The sequence below is a fragment of the Crotalus tigris genome, unplaced genomic scaffold (genome assembly GCF_016545835.1).
Source record: "Crotalus tigris isolate CLP2741 ecotype Arizona unplaced genomic scaffold, ASM1654583v1 scf7180000017549.6302385, whole genome shotgun sequence".
NCBI lineage: Eukaryota > Metazoa > Chordata > Lepidosauria > Squamata > Viperidae > Crotalus > Crotalus tigris.
In genome coordinates, this window is record NW_024096467.1 from 2,932,079 (window position 1) to 2,948,724 (window position 16,646).

Here is a 16,646-nt window from a genome sequence, read left to right on the forward strand (position 1 = left end):
CTAAATTCCATTAATTTCATGACTAAATGGACAATGAAAAATTCCACGACTAAAATCTATATTCTCATGCAGAAGCAACCTTGTTTTTCAGTAAATCACGCTCCCATGTTTTAAAGATCATGCTCCTTCTACAGCTCACATATCACAGCTTTATTTCTCTACAAAAATATTACAGTTTTCGAATTGTGGAAGTACAGAAATGTGAGAAGTACTGTTAACTACAAGACAGAAATCGATGCCCGTTTGCACAATCTCTGCAGTGCACTGATCCATACTTTGAAGACTTCTATGCATTCTGCGATTTGTAGTATTCCCACTTTAGAAATGCCCAGTTTGTACCAATAACATACATCACAGCTTTACATCACGCTTTAGTTTCGCAAGCTCTGACGAACGAAAGCCGCAGGTTCTACTGTCTTTTGCTTTCAGCAATGCTAGGTTTGAGTACGGTATGCCAAAGTCTCCTCTCTATGATCTATTCGTCAGGTGCGCAGACAGAAAAAGGGGGAACTGCAAAAATGCCGACAAGCCATTCAGCCTATTTCCCCGAAGGAAAGAATTTGGCGTCCTTCGGGCTTATGAAAACAACGCATCTGAGAATTCATCCGTGCGGCCTCTTGGGTCCAAACGATCTGAAGCCCCCCCACCTCTCCGCCTGGTTCTTTGCGCCCTTCGCTCCCCTCTACGCTCCGCGAAGTGGTTCGCTCCACAGCCCGCACGAGCGCCCCTCCTCTGCTTCTTCTCCCTTCCGCTCCACGACTTTGGCGCGTTCGCCGAAGGGACGTACCTGCCCGCGCAGGCTCGCCTCCAGCGCGCAACCTCGGAGCGGGTGGGAGAGGAGGGGAAGGCGGAGCGGTCGGATCTGGGCCTCCGTTACAGCGGCGGGTGCCGCTTTGGCGAGGGGGAGAAAGCATAAGAGGGGACGCACGCACGTACAGTCCTCCCTCCTTCCTTCATTCCCCCCCCCCCTCTGCAGGTCCGGGGTGGGGCCGCCAGGGAGGCGGGCGGGCGGGGCCGGGCGAAGCGCGGCGAGGCACGGCGGAGGGGCGATGCCGACTCAGCGCGAGAGCGGCAGCAACAGCGGCGGCACTAGCATGTCGCACCCGGGCCCGGGAGGCAGCGGCGGCGGGATCGGTGGCCCTGGAGGGGACAGCGCCCATCAGGTCCGCGTCAAGGCTTACTACAAAGGGTGAGTCGGAGAAGTGAGCTGGGGAGCCTTCCTTCGGGGTTGGGCGAGAGCAACGGATGGACGGCATGCAGCGCACCGCAGCAGCAGTTCCAGCCGAGACAAAAGGAAGATCAGGTTCCTGGTGGGATCCTCTACCCTGAACGGCCCGGGGCTCGCAGGGCTTCCAAGGAAAGGGGAGAATTGCTCTTTCAAGCCCGGCTTCCCCTCGACAGCGGCGGGCTCGGACCGACTAGCTGCCTTCCTCGGCTAACTCGGGGCGAGCTCGCTTTGCATGCTGTGCTGAGCCATCCACGGCGATTTCCCGACCGTAATGGCTGGATTGCCCCAACGCAGTTGCCGACACCATGTATTTATTTATATATATAGACAGAGAGAGCAATTTGTGCACCCAGTCATTACAGGAGGCTGGTTCTTGAGGAGAGATTGGGTTAAGGGTCAAATTGCTGGGCAGCCTGCTATTCCTGGGGAGGGCCTTAAAAGCTGGCTATAGTTGGATCCAGGTTAATATGCTAGCTTGAACTCTTATTTTGCTTCAAAGGAAGAACCCTGATATAATTGCATAAGAAGAAAGGGGAATGGCATGGGCGGATAGCATACAGGGGATACTCTGCTGGTAGTAGCCCTCCACACAATGGTTGGGGAATGGTTGATTACTTTCAGCCATTGAGCTCATGCTGATTCGGAATGACTTCACTAACTCACCTAGGACAGCCAGTTTGGTACAGTACCAGGCTAGAAACTGGGAGACATGAGTTCTAGTCTTGCTGAAGGCACAAAGGCTGATGGGTAGCCTTGGGCCAGTCTGTAAGTAGCTCAAGGAAGAAGAATGCAGTGGCAAACCATTTCTGAAAATACCTTGTCAGGGACTCAGTCTAGCAGTTGCCAGGAGTTAAGGTGGATTTGAAGGCACAAAAACAAAACCACTCACCTACAGATCCCAAATAGAAACAGGCTTTTTCAATGGATGGAGAACAAGGGTTAGTACTGATAAGGGATGTTTATGAGATTGATAGGGAGTTGCAGGCTTAGATGGTTGCATTTTCATACATTCCTTAGCAGCAGTAAGAGGATGGCATCCTCACTGGGACTTGTGGTTGCAGATGAGATGGGTACTCCGGATTTAATTTTCAAGGGAAGAAGGCTGTGTGGACCTTTGGGAATGAGTGGGGATGAGAAATTTTAATATGCTGCACACAGAAGCAAGTAATCATGTTATGGAACGGCAACTTTAATAAAGAAAATGAGTGTTCATGGTGTAAAGCAGGAGGGAGAAAAATGTGTGTGGGATGCAAATTGTCCCAGGAATGCTTGTGTTACTAGGGAAGGGGGCAGGGAGGGAATTCAGGAAGAGAAAGCATGTCAAGGTCAGAATCTCAGGAATGAAGCATAGTGAAAGTTAAGGAATACATAGGCAGTGAGACTTCATGAATGATTGGTAAAGCTGAGATTTGAGCTCACTCTTGAAATAAAGCAACAAGCATAGCAATATGGTCTAAAGTACGTAAAGCCTGAATTGCCACTTTATGCATTTTGTGGCTTTTTGTTTATGTTTCCTGCCAGTTGCAGATAACTATTTAGATTCATGGGGTGTGATATAGCATTTATTGCATGGAATTAAAACTTGTGTAATGTGTGACACACACACACAGGGTGGGTGAGAGAGGGAGAGAGCAAATAAGAGAGCTTTGGATTTAGACAACCATCAGAATTAAGTAAAATGACTAGAAGAAGAAACACTGGCTGATTCTTCAAATATGTATTTTATATATAAAGAGGAATTCTCAGCTTAGTGTTCTTCAGACAACTTGGACTACAATTACCATCATAGTCAAGTAGATTTGGTAATTGAAAGGTGATAAGAATTCATTGGCTAGCACATGAAGCAGGATCAAGTTGGGGAAACTACAGTAGAGCAGTGCTAATAATAGTCCACTGAAAATGAGTTGTGAGAAGTTAGTTGTTAGGCAAGGATGTAGTTCTGTGAGTATAGTGTGGGTCCCAGATTAATTGAAGAATGTCTTTTGGGGGGGGGGCTGGTTTTACACCTGAAGATGTGAAAGAAAGTACTTGGACCTGCCAATGATACTTGTTCAACATGTTGGACAGAAAGAACTCTTATGTTTTGTTTTATTTTCACCTTTGAGTCATAACATTTTTTTAACCAAATGTTGGGCAACTTAGTTGGGGAATTAAGAATTCCTCACAGATTCTTGGTTTGGGGAACTGACGATATTTAAAGAAATATTTATTTGCAATTTGAAATGACTCTTAAATTATTAATCCAACTTTGTGAAGTATTAGCAACTAGGGACAGATTAGAGTTAAATATAGTATTACCTCTTCTTTTAGATCCTGTTTAAATAGCATCTTGCAAAGTCAATGGGGAAGCCAGATTCATTTAACAGCCTTGTTATTAACTTAACAGCTGCAGTGATTCATTTAAGAGCGATGGCAAAAAAGGTCGTACAATAGGGCAAAATTCACTTAGCAACTGTCTCGCCTAGCAACAGAAATTTTGGGCTCAATTGTGGTCGTTAAGTCGAGGACTACCTGTATAAGTTCATGCAACTTCATGTGTATTTGTATTCCACTTTTATTACTTTTATGAATAACTCAAGGTAGCCAGTCTATCCAACATCCCTTTCTCTTCTTGTTTTCCCCGCATCAATAACCCTGTGAGGTGAGTTGGGCTGAGAGTGAATGATTTGGCCCAAGGTCATAACTTACAGATCTTGTTGAAGGAATTCCATGCTGTTTTGTCTGAACTCTAGATGTAAACATTTCTGCTTGCAAATAATTTGTATGGGAAATTCCCAAAGGGAAACCAGGGCTACAACTCGACCAGAAAGTTGAAAAACATGTTGAAAATAACAGACCATTCCATGTTCTTGCTAGGGAAAATTGCATGGATATGTCCATAAAATCACCAGGAGTTTAACTTATTTGAAGTGTGATTTTTACCTAGTAATTTTGAGGGATTTATTTTAAGGCTGTGTTTTATGTTTGCCAGTTTCAAATTAAACGTACTGTTTATCATTAATTAAACAAGTCAAGCAGCATTTTTAAAAAGCGTTCTTTGTTTTCATCATAGTGCTTTATGAATTGTACCAGATGTATTTCTTTTTGGAAAAGGAACATCTCTTTTTATTAAGTATAATATTTTAAATAATTCCCATTTTCTCATTGGGATGCTTTAGATTTAGTAATCTATAAAGGTAAGTCCTCAACTTATGATCGGAATTGAATCTAGAACAGTGTTTCTCAACCTTGACAATTTTAAGGCATGTGGACTTCAACTGCCAGAATTCCACAGCCAGCTGTGGAATTCTGGGAGTTGAAGTCCACATGCCTTAAAATTGTCAAGGTTGAGAAACACTGATGTAGAATGTCTGTTGCTAAAAAGGTGGTGGTTAAATGAGCCACACCTGATTTTACAATCTTTTTGCCATGGTTGTTGAGCGAATCACTCTAGTTGTTAATGAATCATAAAGTCACTAAGTGAATCCAGATTCCCTTAGTGACTTTGTTCGTTGGAATCTAGTCGGGAAGGTCACAAATGGCATTCACAGAACCCAGGGACATTGCAACCATGCTAGTTGCCAAGCACTTGAATTTTGGTCACAGGACTCTGGGATGCTGCAACAGCGTAAATGCAAGGACCAGTTGTAAGTTTTCAGTGGTGTAACTACAAATGGCGACTAAATGAATGATTGTAAGTTGAGGATATCCTTTATATGTTAAACACCCTAATGTTGGACACTTAGAAATGTTTTCAATATGGAATTGGGGGAGGCAGGTACGTGTCTGATAGCATATTTGAAGCTTGAAGAAGAATGTGTGTTGGGGAGGGGGGAGACAGCACTCAAAATCAGCTTTCATGGTCTTTTTTTGAAAAAAACAGAAAGAGTGGTTTTCTTCTGAACAGTTAATGACATTTGGTTAGATTGTATTCAGTGATTCTCTCCTCCCAGTGTCAGGTTTTATCATACTGCTGGTAGAATTACAGGGTAAGAGAGAAATACCTATGTAAATCTTACATTTCTGGTCTTACTAAATAGGTATTTTTCCAAGAGTTTTCTATTTTTAATATTTATATTTCCCTTTTCCCAATGTACTCCAGTGCAGTATCTGTTCTGTCAATCCAAACTAAAATAATAGTGTATGTCTCATTCACTAAGGTATATTGCAAAATACAGAACTTGATACTGTAGAACAAAGTGTTACACCAAATTGAGAAAACAAGAGAACAGCTAAATATTCTGTTAGTATCTAGTATTTTTGTAGAAAAAAGGATGCATTTATTGTTCATCTTTTCTATTTTGTTTTAATATTTAAACGTCATTTGGAAGCATAAACATTTTTAATAATGCATCTCAAGAAGAACAGAAGCATAGGATTGTAAGGGACCTTGGAGGTCTTCTAGTCCAACTCCCTGCCCAGGGCAGAAATCGTCAGGAAAAATGGTTTATTTATTTATTTATTTATGAGACTTATATACCGCTTTAAGTGCAAGCACTCTCTAAGCGGTGTACACCAGTAAGCAATGTATATATATATTTACATTGCCCCCAACACTCTGGGTCCTCATTTTACCTACCCCAGAAGGATGGAAGGCTGAGTCAACTTTGAGCCGGTGAGATTTGAACCGCTGACCTGCTGAACACAGGTTGGCTCTCTTTATTTGAAAATTTCTGGTAAAGGACCATCTACTGTTCGTAATCATTCTCAAAGTCAGGAGATTCCTCCTTACTTCAAGGTTTTCTTTGTACAAAGGCTATTGGTTCTTGTTCTGTCCTTGGACACCACAGAGAATAAATCCAGAGCCTCTGTGACAGCCCTTCAAGTATCAGAAGACTGTTGCATGTTTTCCCTCAGCCTTCTCTTTCACAGGCTAAGCATGCCCAGTTCTTTTAACTTTTCATAGAACTTCTCCTTAAAGCCCCTCAATGTCTTTATTGCTTTTCTCTATACGCCATCCAGGCCTTCGGTTTCCTTCTTGTATTGTGCTGACCAAAACTGGACACTGTATTCCAGATGCAATCTGACCAGCACAATCTAAAGTAGAACTATCACATCCTGCGATCTTGACGTTATATGGCTGTTGAGACATTATATGTCTGTTGATTCAGTCCAAGATTGCATTGGTTCTTTTGGCAGCTGATGGTTTATGCTTAATTTGTGGTCTGCTAGGAAACCGAGAGCTTTTTCAGTAGTAATGTGCCAAACCTCCCATATTATGCCTGTACATCTGATTTTTCCTGCATAAGTGCAGAATCATTTTTTTCCTTACTGTTGAATAGCATTTTGATGGATAGGGCCAAATGTTTAAGTCTTACCAAGATCCTTTTGAACCTTAAGCGAGTCTTCTGAGGTCTTAGCAGTCTACCCCAATTTTGTATCGTATGCAAATTTGATGAACATCTCTTCTATTTCTTTGTTTAAGTTATTTATAAAAGTATGCAAAAGAATATTATAGCCAGTCTTCACATAACAACTTTACCTGGGGCTGGCAACTCTTGTTGCTAAGCTACAAGGTTGTTAAGTGAAACATCACATGACCACACCTAACTTATGAAGTCAGTTCTGCAGTGGTTATCAGGTGATTCACTGGCAGATATTAAGTCTGAAATGCGAACCAACTTGCAATTGCCTGTTGGCTTCCCCATTGACTTTGCGTTGGGAACCAGTGTGAAGATCACAAATGGTGATCACATGACTGCAGTTGCAAAATGCTTGAATTGTGGTCATATGATAGGGTGGTATGGGGGGGGTAGATGCTGTAATAGCCGTATATTCAAGCTCTGGTCATAAATGTGCTTTTCCAACCTTGTTGTAACTTTGAGTAGTAACTGAATAAATTGTTGTATAGCAGGGGTGTCAAACTGCCGGCCCATGGGCCGGACGCATCATCAGGAAACCGTGCCCACCCCATTGCCGGCAATGGAGAAAAAGCGTTGCAAGACATGTGACGTTGCGAGTTTGACATCTCGTGCTGTATAGCATGAGCTCTTATAATCAGTGAGTCATATAATCAGATTTGATTATATCAGAAAGAGGGTATATAGATGAGCAGTCTTGCAATTGAAGGATAGAAACTGTTAGTTTCAAAATTTAAAGCTCCTTCCTTTGACATTGCCTTGTTCAGTTTGGCTATAGATTCTCAGATGTGGTCTCCATACCACTAGGTCTTTAAAAAAAACTTTATTTTTGCTATCCTGCTCAGCCTTCCCACTTGTTTACTGTATATTATTCTTTTGAGTTGACAACAATTATGGTTCTGCTTCATCTTAGAGATAAATAAAATGTTGTCTGAAACAATCATAAATAAATGTTCTTTTAGCCATTTGCTACAGAAGTCTAAAAACCAAAACTTTAGGTACAAACTAAATAATTAGAATTTGCTATCATAAATGATATTTCTCTGGTACAGAAAACATCCTGTTTGTACATATTCAGGCATCCATTGCTATATTTGTGTAAAGTAAAATCTGACATGTTGAAGAATCTGCAATATTTATTCTGTTCTCTTGATTGACTAAATGAGAAAGTAACTGCCAGTAGAATATGAAAGGAAAAAATCTAAATCTATTTGGTTATTAAAAATCTCTTGTGTCCTATAGATGTTTTCAAAGAAATAACTTCCATTAAATATATCAGGATGTTCAGGTAAAGCTGGAATATATTTTGAAAATACATATTAATCTCACAGAGTTCTTGTACATTCTTGTTTCTGAACATAATTCCAGTTTGGTGATAACCAAAGTAAATATAGAATGTCCTATTATTTAATGTTCTTTAAGAACTAAGGTTCAAGATAAAAAATATTGTGTGTAAGAAATCTCAGTCAATGAATTCCTTTTATTGATAGCTAGATTCTAGTGCTCATAAAAAGATGGTCTTCTAACTTCATTGAAGTAAGTGACATAGGTACAAAACTATTATTTCCTACGCTTTTGGACTGTCTTTCCCAGGTATGGATACTTGCCTACTTGCCTTCTCTTACCTGATAAAAAGAGAAAAGCAAGTTGTCTCCTGTTTTTAGCTATTGACACTGAACATAGTTCAGATCAGGTGTGTCCAACTCGTGGCCTGCAGGCCGTGTCTGGTCCTGGATAGCTAGTAATGCAGCTCCAGAAGAGCATAAAAAATATTTAAAAAATAAAGGATATTTTTAATTTATCTACATTAACTATGTTGATATACTGTATGTGCAACCAAAGACGAAGAAGGTTGGATATCCATGGTTTTACTATCTAAACTACCCCCCCTTTCTAATTAAAACTTAGTATAATTTGCATTTTGACATAGATCTAACATTTCATATGTATGAAGATCTGTCTAAACCAGTGGTTCTCAACCTGTGGGTCAGGACCCCATTTGGGGTCGAACGACCATTTCACGGGGGGCGCCAAACAAGGCTGTCCGCCATTTTTTTTCCTCTTTTCTTTGGCCATGCCCCTGGCACCTGGTGATGTATAAGTGGTTGGGGGTCACCACAACATGGGGAACTGTATTATGGGGTCATGGCATTAGAAAGGTTGAGAACCACTGGTCTAAACCACTGGTCGGCAACCTGCAGCTCTGGAGCTGCATGTAGCTCTTTGAGCCTTCCCCTGTGGCTCCCAGCCTCCTCTGCCATTTGCAGAGAGAGAGAGAGAGGGGCACCTGCGCATCCCTGCTTCTCTCTCTCTCTCTCTCTTTCTCTCTCTCTCTCTCTCTCTCTCTCTCTCTCTCTCTGTAAAAAAGAGAGTAGACTCACGCTGTTCTCCGACAAGCTGAAAAGCTTACTAAGCGAGGCTCCTTCCTTTGCTGCGTCTCTGCAGGAAGCAAGAAGGGCTGGAGAGAGCTAGCTAGCCCAGCTATGCTGACTCAGGAGTTCTGGGAGTTGAAATCCATGAGTCATAAAAGAGCCGAGGTTGCCTACCCCTGAGCTTGTTGGAGAACAGCTTGAAGCCAGCTTGCCAGGTGAGCAGAATATTGCAGAGAGGGAGAGGGGGGGAGAGAAAGAGAGAGAGGGAGAGAAAGAGAGAGAGGGACAGAGAGAGACCCTTTTGATATCTAAAATGAAGATAATACTGCATATATCCTTTTTTACCTTTATTATATACGTATATGTATATATGTGTATGTGTATATGTATATAGGTATATATACATGTGTGTGTAAATATATATGCGTATATATATATGCATGTGTGTATGTGTGTATATATATATGTATATATATGTTTGTGTATATATAATATATTATATATATGTATATGTGTGTGTGTGTGTGTGTGTGTGTATATATATATATATATATATATATATATATATAGACACAAACATATCATAAAGGTAAAAAAGGATATATGCAGTGTTATCTTCATTTTAGTTATCATAAGAATTTTGAGGCTCCCAGTGTTTTGTTTTCAGTGGGAAACGGGTCCAAGTGGCTCTTTGAGTGTTTTGGGTTGCCTACCCCTGGTCTAAACTCTAAGCCATGCCAGCTATTGTGTGTGTTTCATTTAAGAGCAGTGGTGGTGCAGTGGTTAGAATGCAATATTGCAGGCTGACTCTGCTCACATTGCCAGGAGTTTGATTCCTTCGATCCTGACAGGGCTCAAGAGTGACTCAACCTTCCATCCTTCTGAAGTCGGTAAAATGAGGATCCAGATTATTGGGGACAATATGCTGAAATTGTAAACCGCTTAGAGCAGGAATGTCAAACTGCCGGCCCATGGGTTGGATGCTATAGATCACATGACACATGACGTCGCAAGTTTGACATGCCTGGCTTAGAGAGTGCCATAAAGCATTGTGAAGCAGTATATAAGTCTAAATGCTATTGCTATTTAAATGTGTGGTGAACTTTATACATTTTATGATTCTTACATGTTTTATTAAAAACTGATTGAACAAATGATATCATTTGTTCAATAATGTAGAAAGGTGGTCTTGTTCTCTGGTACTCTGTTAACATTTATGTTAATGTTGAAAGTTAATGTGTCTGCAGCTGATTATTACATCTGGAGTTTAATGAGTCAGAGGGAGTTGTTTCATGATCTGGCATAAACAGGTTAGCTAACTGGAATTACTTAGTCACAATTAAGGTGTCATGACTGTAAAGGTTGAAGAATACCTTTTTCTTTACTCTCTGTCCTATTTATTGTTTAGAGAAAAAAACACTGTTAAAGTAGACAAACTTTCAATTGCAGAAGAGTATTTGTGGAATACTTGGGCAGTGGTTGATTAAGAAAAAGAACATTAAAGTTGATTAAGATAAATGACATTTGAAAACATTTTTTTTTCTATCTAGAAAACGTTATTGAATGTTGTGCTTCCAAAAAATCCTTTGGGGCATCAGTTTTCTTATTTGTAATAGGTTATTCTCCTTAATTTGAACAGTGAAACAAACATTGGCAGTTTGAAATTTCTTTCATGAAGGAAATATCTTTTGCATGTTCAGATTTGAGTGTAGGCCTATAAGTTGTTTGTATAATCATGAACATCATTTCTTCTCCTGACTCCTTTTTCCTTGCTTGTTTTTGTTGGCTAGAATAAGCTTTTCTATGTTTAGTTGCTAAATTCTGATATATGGCTACAAAAGTGCAGAAACAATGGGTTAGTTTGGGAGGGATGTTGAGCTGTTTTTTTTTAAATTAGAAATTGATTGAAGATTCACTGAGATACTGCTGAGGGAAAGAAGGAATTTAATTCACCATATGTCTGTACAGCTAGTGGAAAGAGATTTCCATATGCAACTAAATGTATTGCTATTGAAAAGACAAAGTAATGTGATGCAACCCCCCTCCCAGCATTCCTATTGCATTATTTGTTGACTAGGAATCATGAAGAATGTGATAGCTATGTCATAAATAGGATGACGCTTGGTTTTAACAACTTTTATTGTGATGATTCCATCAACAATAAAGCTCCAGGAAACTTCACCATAAATGCTGTAGAACTATATTTATCTTCTCTTAAGCATGAGTCTTTTATTACACATGGCTTTTAAGTAATGGTGGTGATTCAGGTTTAAAAGACTCCTAACCAGAAGAATTCATTCCCGAGTGGTATATTTCAGAAATATTTCTGAACTCTTTATTATGTCTTCATTTAATTTTCTTTAAAAAAAAATTATAACAACACAATCTCGATGTGACTCATGCTCTTGTCATTTTTTTTATTAGATTACTGCAGTGTATGGGGTTGCCTTGGTAACCCCCCTGGAGGCAATGGTTAGTGCAGAAGGCAACAGTGGCCTTGTTAGTGACAGATGTTAACCAACCAAGAGCATGTAATTTTCACCTCAGTCTCTATTCTGGTTATTCATAGGGTTCCCGAGGCAAATCAGAGTACTATTTTGGTCATAATCCCTTACGACAGGGGTCCCCAACCCCCAGTCCGTGGACCGGCAGTGGTCCGTGGCATGCCAGAAACCGGTACGTGCAAACAAGCGAAGCCCCATCCGTAGGATGCAGGCATTATGCAAAACTATGCCCCCTCCGGTCCGTGAAAAAAACTCTCCATGGAACCAGTCTCTGCCTTATGGCCTGGCACCTAGGTACTTGCAGAATCTGCCTTTTACATCAATCAGCCTGTCCAATAAGTTCTTCGTAGAAGGAGCTTTTGATCATGCCCACTGTCACGAAGGGAGAGGAATGAAGACCAGAAATTGTTTCCTGGTTGGTTTTCTCTCATTGTGGGTGCCTGGCCTATAGAATTAAGGCTGGCTCCATTTCTTTTAACAATCCAAAAATTACTGAAGACATTACTTCTGCAAAAAATAACAACATATACTTGGCTGAACGGTTTGTTATCATTATATTTGAATTATAATATTTAATTCCTGCTATTTTTCATTCAAAATTCTTTTATTTGTTTTTCATTTTCAGCTGTACTGTAATTTATTCTTGTACGGGCTGTCTTCGACTTACAATCACAATTGAGCCGAAAATTTCTGTTGCTAAGTACGACAGTTATTAAGTGAATGTTGCCACAGTTGTTAAGTGAATCACTGTAGTTAATAGCATGATTGTTAAATGAATCTGGTTTCCCCATTGACTTTGTCAGAAGGTTGCAACAGTGACTCTGGGACACTGCAACCATCATATATGAACCAGTTGCCAAGCATCTGAATTTTGATTATTTGACCATGAGGATGCTGCAGTGGTCAGAAGCATAAAAAATGGTCATAAGCCACTTTTTCAGGGCTGTTATAACTTTGATCGGTCACTAAATGAATGGCTGTAAGTTGAGGGCTACCTATATTGTTGAGGCTTTGGTTAGTCATTAGTTGTTTTGATATATTCGTATTTACCATGGAATATTTAACAGTTATGCATGTTTTTGATGATTGTTTTCTAAACTACCACAAGTCTGCTTTGATTTGGAGATACATAAAAGGAATAAATAAATAAATCTTGTATACATTTTGTTTCTGGAGAAAATAGGGGCTCATGCACATTTAAATTAGCATGAAGTTGTTTTTAAGACTTGAACATACAGGCAGTTTCATGTTAACTGATTGATTAGAAGCAAATAAAATAGATACAATTACAAATGGATTTTCAATACTGAATTAATAGTCTATTGTATTCTTTTCAGGGACATTATGATAACTTATTTTGAGCCTTCTATCTCCTTTGAGGGACTATGTAATGAAGTTCGAGATATGTGCGCCTTTGATAATGAACAGTTATTCACTATGAAATGGATTGATGAAGAAGGTAAGTTAGCACAAAGTAAAACTATTTCATAAATTACTAGCATATTCCATCAAGTGCCTCTGTGTGACCTTTTGCAGTGCTGTAAAAAGTCACAGAGGCACTTTGTGGTTTTGTGGTTTTGGTCTTACTCTAGATTCAATTTTATAATAGTATAGGGATTATCAAATGATATTTGCATTGCTTTAGGTTTCATGACGATTGTATGGAAAACTTTTTTATATTTGAATCTTGAAATGAAAAATGAAGAAAGAATATTAGAATTTAGGCTTCTCTGTCTCATAGATTGTTAATGTGCTTATTCTGCTTCAGCTTACTTTCAAATTATGTGGGAAATAGATTGAAAAAGAAAACAGGAATTGTTTTAGGACATGTGGAAATTTATATTTTTCTTGTTCCTCTCAAACGCTTTTGACTGTGTCTTACTGCATTTCCAGTGGATTCATAGAGAAAAGATAGTTCAACAAGTTTACCAAGCTCACGCAGCTGGTACAGTTAAGTTGAAAATATAAGAAATTAACTGTGGAAATAGATGCAAATAAAAGTATTGAACTGGAAAGTGGCAAGACAAGTTCTTCATTGTATTTCATTCCACGTGACCTGCAGTGTAAACTTCCTCATATTTAATCTTAATTCAGAAAACTGGATAGGGAATTTTAAAAGTTATTAATATACAGATAGTCCTTGACTTACAACCATTTGTTTAGTGACCATTTGAAGTTACAATGGCATTGAAAAAAGTGACATGACCATTTTTCACACTTATGACTGTTGCAGCATCCCCATGGTCATGTGATCAAAATTCAGATGTTTGGCAACTGGCTCATATTTACGATTGTTAACAGTGTCCCGGGTTCATGTGATCCACTTTTGCGACCTTCTGACAAGCAAAGTCAATGGGGAAGCCAGATTCTTTTAACAATCATGTTACTAACGTAACAAAAACAGCGATTCACTTAACAATTGTGCCAAGAAAGGTCGTAAAATGGGGCAACATTCACTTAACAACTATCTTGCTTAGCAGTGGAAATTTTGGGCCCAGTTGTGGTTGTAAGTCGAGGACTGCCTGTACTACATTTAATTGTTAAAAAGTTACATGGAGATATAGATAGGAATCAGTAGCCTGCTGGCCACTTCCAGCAATCTAATTCTAGATCCACATTTTTTTTGTTTTGTATATTGATCATGATTCCTTATATTCACACTAGAACTAGAAATCCAGTTTTAGCTATTTCAGTATTCCAATCTTTTTCCAGCTATTTACATGATGATAGCAGGAAGGACTTTGTAGCAAGGTTAGATAGAACAGGAAAGTTTAAAACTTTGACATGCATAGAAATATTGTTAAAGAAAATAAACATTAATTCCAGGAGGATTATAGGCATTAAATTCCCTCAGGCATATTTGAGAACATGCCTCTTGGATTAGCACTGTGTTTTTTTAAAATTGCTCTGCAGTTCTGTTTGAAGAAGAACAGGTTTGTTCTCCAAACAAGTCCTAATAAAAGTTCTTTTTTAAAAAATATCTGCAATTAATTACATTATGTGCTTCAGTGCATTAGCTGGCCTTGTTTAATTCTTTTTTAAGAGCTGCAAAGAAGGAAATGTTATCCTTGAATTTTGAATGGTAAATATCTTTCAAATGAATATCCAAATGATTGTTTAAAAGCAGGAGCCATTTGGATATGTTGGAAGGAAGGAACTCAAGGTATAGGCCTACCCTCTTCAAACAAAAAAATACCCACTAACACCCAAAGAAAACAAAATGTTTAACATCCACAAAATATTTCATTTGTTTACGTTATGCCCATGAAATCTGACAGAGTGGACATGCTTTAGATCCGTGGCATTTTAATCACTAAGCCTAACCTTTTTTTCACTAATGACCTCTTTTAAATACTTTTTGTGGCCACAGACCATGATCACTGACCCCCAAGACTTAACTCAAAATTTAAATCATAGCATTTCTTCATGCCTTCATGGACCCCCTGTGATGACATCGCGGTCCTCAGGTGTCCGCGGACCACAGGTTGAGAACCACTGTATTAAGCAATGGTTGCAAACCATAACATTGTGTAATTGCACTGCTTAGCGATGGCATTCCTGGTGCTTTTGGTTGCTGTTGTTTAGTGAGTCCTGTAGAGTTAAGTGCAATAGCCAGGGTTGCCATTAAGGGCCTCCTGCTGGCTAGCGAAGGTTGCCAATGGCAATAATGTGCATTCTGGAATGTCGTAACTGATCTGGGTGCCTGGATCATATCATGTGACTGCTGAAATGCTGAGATAGGCAGAACTTTGAGGACCCTAAGTTCTACTTGTTCACCGCTGCTGTAACTTCAATCAGTCACTGAATGAGCGATTGTTAAAAGAAGACAACAGCTGGTAGCACCAACACTCCAGAGAACAAGATGTAAGACATCATTGTTACAAAATGGAGAGGAGAAAAGGAGCAAGAAAGTAATTATTATGAAGAAGAAATAGGTGATTCAAATACTGTTTCACAGAAATATGACAAACAATTCTTAAAAATTAAGGAATAAGGACTGTAAAAAATACTGAAAATTCAAAAAGTCAGTTTAATTTGCAAAGTTAAAATGATACATTAATAAAAAACATTTCTAAATGTTCTGAAAATGTTATGTTTTATGATTTCTTCCCAAGCCAGGAACGAATTAGGGGAGGAGACTTAGGATTATGTCCATATTTTGGAAGGCTAACTTTCTAAAGTCCAAACAGGTCCGAATGAGGCATAAAAGGGAAAGCTGCCAGAGAAAGATTAAGTTCAAAAATGGACAGGGACTGTGGAGAAAAACAATTAAAAGTTTACCACCAGTATTTATCATGTGGTAAATATTCCTGAGAAGAAGGCTTGCTGGCAAGAGAGATCGCTGATTGTTGAAGAATGAATCTTGTGATCTTTTTGATGGATTTTTCATTCATAATTTCATAATTTGTGAAATTGATAAAACAGAAACACTAGTGTAGCTCTGAGAATTCCTAAAAACTTCCTAAATAAAAAAAAGTGCTGTCATGAGAAGCTCATAGAAAATATCCAGTGTGACACATTAATCAATTTATAAAACAAATATAATTGGAGCAACAGGTTGGTGCACATTTATTTTATTCAGAAATAAGGGTGTGTATTGCAATAACAGATTTACCATTGAAGGACAATATTTCTAAAATAAATACTTCATAAATTTCCTTGTTTAAGTTGTGCAATTACCCTATGAAATTGCAAGACTGAGAACTTTAAAGAAAGTATATAGATGGAAATTATACTTGTCTGTGACTATAATAAAGATTGATTTGATTGCTTCTGGAAAAAAAGATAATTTAAAAACACCTTGATTTAAATTTAGTTGTATCACGAAAGCTTCTCAGAGTCGAGATTGCAGCAGGGTATACATGTGGTTAAATAAAAATAACTAAACATGAATTAACTTTTTTTTTTTAGGGGATCCATGTACTGTTTCTTCCCAGCTGGAACTGGAAGAGGCTTTTCGTCTATATGAATTAAATAAGGATTCAGAACTTCTAATACATGGTAACATGGTGTAATCCAAAGATTAGAAAGGTGGTGTTGAATATTGTAGAAATGATAGATAATTCTTTCCAGAATAGAAAGTGGTTCAAAATGTAGAGATGCTTGAAACCCTTTTCTCTTTAGCAGTAATTCTAGATTTTATTTATCTTTTTAATAGGGTGGTAGTAGACAGAATATGTACAATTTCTTAATGCTACTATAA

The 16,646-nt window shown here is 38.8% G+C and overlaps 1 protein-coding gene across 2 annotated transcripts in view; it reads left to right on the forward strand.

The window, feature by feature from the left end:
- The first annotated feature begins 1,007 nt into the window (after positions 1-1,007).
- Positions 1,008-16,646, forward strand: part of PRKCI (protein kinase C iota) — a 40,591-nt gene continuing 24,952 nt past the window's right edge. Inside the window, exons 1-3 of one of the 2 annotated variants that reach the window (XM_039337881.1) lie at positions 1,008-1,189; positions 12,781-12,902; positions 16,355-16,444. In XM_039337881.1, coding sequence (XP_039193815.1) covers positions 1,050-1,189; positions 12,781-12,902; positions 16,355-16,444 — 352 coding nt within the window. In that variant the 5' untranslated portion in view covers positions 1,008-1,049. Of the gene's footprint in view, positions 1,190-9,135; positions 9,155-12,780; positions 12,903-16,354; positions 16,445-16,646 lie in introns of those variants that run through there. The other variant, XM_039337891.1, reaches the window with a different exon arrangement.